This window comes from Lygodium microphyllum, chromosome 20 (assembly GCF_053477565.2).
Source record: "Lygodium microphyllum isolate KBCC chromosome 20, Lygodium_microphyllum_v1.1.10, whole genome shotgun sequence".
NCBI lineage: Eukaryota > Viridiplantae > Streptophyta > Polypodiopsida > Schizaeales > Lygodiaceae > Lygodium > Lygodium microphyllum.
The window spans coordinates 32,310,225-32,316,224 of NC_141154.1; the positions used below are offsets into that span (position 1 = coordinate 32,310,225).

The 6,000-nt window shown below is 39.5% G+C and overlaps 1 protein-coding gene across 8 annotated transcripts in view; it reads left to right on the top strand.

Annotated features, from left to right (window-relative positions):
• LOC148018814 (uncharacterized) overlaps positions 1 to 4,235 on the top strand; it is an 81,153-nt gene extending 76,918 nt beyond the window's left edge. For 3 of the 8 annotated variants that reach the window (XM_087701171.1, XM_087701169.1, XM_087701170.1), the window contains exon 3: positions 961 to 4,226. In XM_087701171.1, coding sequence (XP_087557297.1) covers positions 961 to 2,720 — 1,760 coding nt within the window. In that variant the 3' untranslated portion in view covers positions 2,721 to 4,226. Of the gene's footprint in view, positions 1 to 960 lie in introns of all 8 variants that reach the window. The other 5 variants (XM_087701166.1, XM_087701172.1, XM_087701167.1 and 2 more) reach the window with 3 other exon arrangements.
• Positions 4,236 to 6,000: the final 1,765 nt, after the last annotated feature.

Consider the following 6,000-nt stretch of genomic DNA (forward strand, 5'->3'; position numbering starts at 1 on the left):
AACATTTTCTTTTGGTCCAACAGGACTTTGGTGGTGCTAAGCATGCCAAGAGTTAGCTCTTAGTCTTTTGGTGTGCCTTTGTATATGGAAGTAGATATTAATGGGTGGAGTTTCACTGCACCTACAATGAAACTAGTGGCAAAGAGTTTGGCCTTGTGAAGCTAATTCAATTAGGCTTTACTGGTCTAATTGTGGAGCAAAACAGAAATTTTAAGGTGAACACATATAAAGGACAAGAAGAACCTCTAGAGCAATGTGATGTAGAGGGATCTTGAGACGGCACACATGTAGGCCAAACATCCAACACTTCGCAAGGCAAAGAATTGACAAACTTGGAAGCTATGTGCAAAGTGTTGTGGATGGTGTATGAATTTGTTGTCAAACCCATGGAGCTTAACATTTATTTGAAGAGTTTGGATTTGGGTTTTGCTCATGCTGAACATTTGAGGTTGATATCAAGAAGAGACCTATGTGTACGTGCCTAGACTTTTAAGAAAGGTGGACAAGAAGTCATATTTGGCTTGCAAGTATACAGGAACACGAGTTGTATCTTGCATTGAGTGGGAGATCATTTATCCTTAGGGCACATGTACCTTTGTAAAGGTTTTTAAACATTTGCTGGACTTGATGGACACTGCCCCATTTTGTTTGTTTCTTATTTATAATGTGCTCGAAGAACATCTCCCTTATGGAATCAATATGGTTGGAATGGGAAAATTATGGTGATCATACACAAGGCGTATTTAGTGTAAATTTAAGTGTGAGATTTGCATATTGAGTCTTGAAACTTGCCTTGTGTAGAAATAAATTCGGAAAAGCTTGCCGAAAAAGTTTTCCCAATATATACTGAATGGTTGTGGGCTGTCATTTAGAGATCAATAGATTGATTTAGAGCAGTAATGTCTAAGCATAACATGCTATTTCTTTCTCTCATAAATGAATCGTTTGGATTGTTTTCAGGCAGTTCCGGTGATTCCAAAGGCAAGAGTGGAGGATTGCCCATTGCTAGTACAAGCCTTGATGCAGCGACAGAAGAAATTAACCATGAAACCTTTCTCATCTTGTCTAACTGCAAGTTAGGCAAAGTAGAAGAAGCTTTTATAATTTTTAAAGAGATGAAGATCAGAGAGAAGCTTGTTTCTGTGGATGCACATTATGAACTTGTCCGAGGACTGGCTAGACTAGGACAGTTGGAAGATGCATTCAAGGTTTTTGTAGAGATGCAAGGGATGGGTGGGATTTATAAGAAGTCTATGTATAATGTATTAGTGACAAATCTTAGTAAGGCAGGACATATAGGTCTGGCAGCCAAGTTCCTTGAGGAGGCAAGTAAAAATGGTCTTTACACTGCCATGTCTGTCTTTAAAGAATTGATAGAAGGCTTTGTCAAAGCAGGGCATGCAAAGGATGCCTATGAACTTTATAGTGAACTCAAACGGAAGGGTCGAGTTCCAGATGCAAATATATTGGAAAAGTTGATTTTTGCTTGGTCTCATAATGGCGAAGTTGATGTAGCTTGTGCACTGTTACAGGAGCTTATATCAAAGTCGGGGGCATTAAGAGCTAGTCTCTTCAATTCTGTGATAAAAGGTTTTGCTCTGGAAGGTCGATTAGTGGAAGCACAGAAGCTCTTTACAGAAATGCAGATCAGAGGTGTACTACCAGATGCCATAACTTACAATACTCTTATTGATGCTTTAGGCAAAAGTGGTGATCTAATGGAGGCTCTAAGGATTTACGATGAAATGAAGGACAGGAGGATTGATGCAACTGTTGTAACTTACAGTACACTTATCAATGTTCTGGGACAGGCAAATCTGGTGAATGAAGCATATGAATTGTGGAAGGACATGCGAGCTGCAGGTTTAAGGCCCAATTTGATTACGTATAACACACTCTTCATGGCACTTGGACGATCTGGCCACATTGAAGCAGCAAGTTATATTGTAGAACATATGGCAGAAGAAGGCATTTCTCCTGATTCATTTACTTTCTCAATTCTTATACGCAGTTTGGGAAAGGCTAATAAACTGGGTGCAGCCAGGGCATTATTTGAAAAGGTGAAAGAAAAGCCAGGTATGGCAGATGTTATTACCTATACATCTCTCATTACTGGGCTTTGCAGAGCTGGAGCTGTTGACGATGCACTCCTTTATTTCGAGGAAATGAAGAAGGCTGGCCATTCCCCAAACATTGTTTCCTACAGCTCGCTTATTGATGGTTTTACCAGGACTGGGAGGCTAGAGGAGGGATACTTGTTGTTTAAGGAGATGGAGAGAGCTGGATGCTATCCAAACACAATCATATTCAATATTCTGCTTCATTCATTTGCTAAAGCTGGCATGATAGAACATGTGGACTCACTTCTTAAGGATATGGAGTCCAGAGGTTGTTTGCCAGATACATACACATTCAGTGGTTTAATTCATGGATATGGCAAGTCAGGACATGTGGAAAAAGCTTGGGAGACATTCAAGGCTTTGAAGAAATGCAAATCTTATTTGAATGTGGTGGTTTGTAATGCCATGCTTGCAGTACTAATTAGAGCAGACAGGTTTGATGATGCTTTAAACTGCTTTAATGACATGCCTGAACTTGGTTGTACTCCTAATGACTGGACATACCGAACAATTTGCCATGGCTTACGAAATGCAGGGCACATTGAAGCTTCTAAAAAAATTGAAGAATTGCAGCATGTGGCTTTGAATTTTCAAGTATAAATGCACAGAATCTTTGTAGGTCATCAGCACATCTTCAAATTATATTGGATGCCCATATGATGGATGCATGAGTGAGCACTGACCAAGGATGTAGAGCTGCTGCATTCTTGGCACCTTGACCTATTGAAGTCTTATCGATGCAAGGGATGCATTCGACAAGACGGGGCTCATGTGGCTTCTTGTAATTTTCTCTGCTCTTCGAATGGCATAGCTGATGGGTAACTGAAAAATATGTTGGTCAAGAGAATGCAATGCATACGTGTCACATTGTGGTAGTATCGGAGGAAGACAATTGCTTGCAGTGGCTTCTAAGCATACTTCTTTCACAATTTTACACTTAGCTCTATAAAATGGGAAAGGCCAACCAAATTTATATCACCAGCAACCATGCCACTGCCTCAGTTTACTTTGAGCATGTGCATGTTCCACCTGTGCAAAGTATTAAAACAAGCAAGAGAGGATTCAATGGCTCCTTTTTGTTTACTGGGACATCATTCTGAGGATGAGTGACTGGCTCAGTCTTTGGGAATTGCTTAAGCGCGTGGCACTAATTTGTTGGGCGATTGGTTCCTATCAAGTTCATCTCATCTCATGTTGTCAGTTATATGACTGCCTCCAGTTGTGTGGTACTTTTTACCTAGGGCCAATAGCATCACATTGGACCATTGCAAACTGGCCCAATAACTTGAATCACAGAACAATGTACACAGAAATGAGATGCTGTAAGGGCATCTTCTTGGTGTTTCAACATCATCTCATTGCATTGTCTTGTGTATCAATCACTGCTGCATGGGGCCAGATTCATGAATCTCCTAAACATCTTTGGCTGAGGAGGTGCCTTAATCTGGTATGGGGGATTGGATCTCTCCCCCTATATGAAATCTCTCTTGCTCCCCTAAGCCTTTGAGAGTATCTCCTATCTCAACTTGGGCTTGGGATGAGGCATCCCATGAATCAAGTAGTCTTTAGCACATTGCATACCTTGTGCACATCCATATATACGATGATGAAGCCACAGAAAGCTGGAGAAAATGATCCTTGTAGAAGGTGATCTTCACAATCCCAGCTTATGGTTGAGCTGCAATGTAGGTGTTTGGTTTGTACTATGTCATTTCTTGGTGGAGACTGGAGAGATTATTCTTGAAGCTCTTGGTTTTGCTTCTCCATTGCCCTTTCCAACCACATTCCCTTAAATTGACAATGCTCCAAACCTCCAACCCTTCCTAGACTGGTTTTACTTAATGTCCTATGAACAGCCCTTTCACCTTCCACTGGGAACTAGTGCTGCAAGGCATGCAACTTTTTGCAACCAAGCATAAAGTAAAATACCAATCATAAGAGACAAATTGCTTGATATGAAGTACGACTTTGTATATCTAAATGAATGAAGGTGCATTCTAATTTAGTTTTAGTCTTCCACAAAACTGATTTAGCCTCCTCTTGGGGCTATCATTAATAACATGTATATCTCCACATAGTAATTTATCCAAAGAAATTTGCTTTCATCCCCAGTACATTTCTACAATCCACAACTGGACACATTATAATTGCACAAATGTGGTCAAAAGTGATACTAGTTACTAATAGTACTTAATGACAAGCTCATACATAGAATATGCAATATTTATATGTTTCTTTGCATATGCTAATATACGCATCTTATTCGATTTAGACCCCACCCATTCCTTTTCTATGGATGGCCTTATGAAAAGCAAGTGTGATCTATGGTTAAGTGAAGCTAATGAGTGCATAGCCATGGTTCTCTTGAAAGCTACATAACTAAACTAAAGTACATGACAATTATACGCAACATAAACAAGACAACTATGTGTTGCATCTTGTATGCATTTACCACTAAAAATGGCGTTATGGCTCACATTAGTATGAATCTAAAGATACCATAATGAATGAAGACAAGTTGGAAAGTTAATTCCTACTAGAGTAAGTTCTAGCAATGCATATGTTTTAGCTTGCAAGTAAACATACTGTAGAGGTTAATGATGTCCGAGTGTCGTACTCATGATGCATTCTATAGTTCAACAATAGTATACCAAGGATGATGATGTGGACAATAGAGCAAAACATAGTCCTCCAAGGTGAGCTTGATTGTAGAGATGTAGATCAACAAAATGTAGATCTTAGATTGAAAAGCACAAGTCTTCCCATGAAAAAAATGATAGCCAATGATGGTGACAATAGGTTGAGTTGATGACATTATTTGAGTGGCTAGTGTCTAGTCCCAAATGCAACAAGGACAATGCAAAACACTTTTGGAACATGGCTTGAGCAGTAACATGTAGATGACAATGAATGGATGTGGATGATAGGATGTGGTAGCATTAAAGGTCCTAATTGGTAGCAATATCCTTTGGTAGGCAAGATAAGTAGATGATGGTGGCTAAGATAGAGTGGGGAATTATCAGTTCTAAATGTGGTATGGACAGTAGTGGCGAGGAGAGGTGGTTTTGGGGTGAAGGTAATAGTGAATGATCAAGTCAAGATGAAGAGATGCCCACTACTAACACTATTTATAGAGGATTTTGGATTATTTGTTTTGGTATTAAAAATAAAGCCATGTATTTGTGCTAATAATCATTTATTGATGTTTAAGGCTATTGTTAGGAAAACATCATAGTAATGAATATAGTGTGATTTGATTTTAGCGCAAACCATTATTTTAGTGGCTCAACCCCAACCCCCCCCCCCCCCCCCCCAAAAAAAAAAAGTCTAGCCTTTTTTATACTTGATAGGTGCCATCTCAATGAAACCAAGCATCCGGACCAAGGGTGCCTTCATATGCTTCCCAAAGTGTCATGCTAAAAAGAATAAAATGCAGAGCAGTGGTGCCACTTGAGCAATGGCCTTAAAACAAACATCGTAGACTTGTCCAAGTACCCTTTTTACAAGAATGATCATCAAGTTGCCAACAGATAATGATGCAAATGCACGAGTGTCTCAATATTGTGACAAAAATCTTAAAGGCACCAAGAGAAGTAAGAACTATATTTGACCATAGCACTTTGATGTTGAAGGGGAGAGAAGAATCATCCACTGGAAAGAGTGAAGCACATGTCCAACTGGAAACATGTGAAATGAAAAACCTCCATGCTAGTCCCAAGGAAGGTTGTAACTTAGCTTTGAGAGAAAAAGACTCCATGCTAGTGCAAGAAGTTGGGTCAACCACAGGGGAAACTAATATGAAAGTGCCAAAATATCTAAGTCTCTACTTGGATCAAAACTAGTAAGTCCCTATTGTTGTTAGTGCCTAATTGAAAGCATC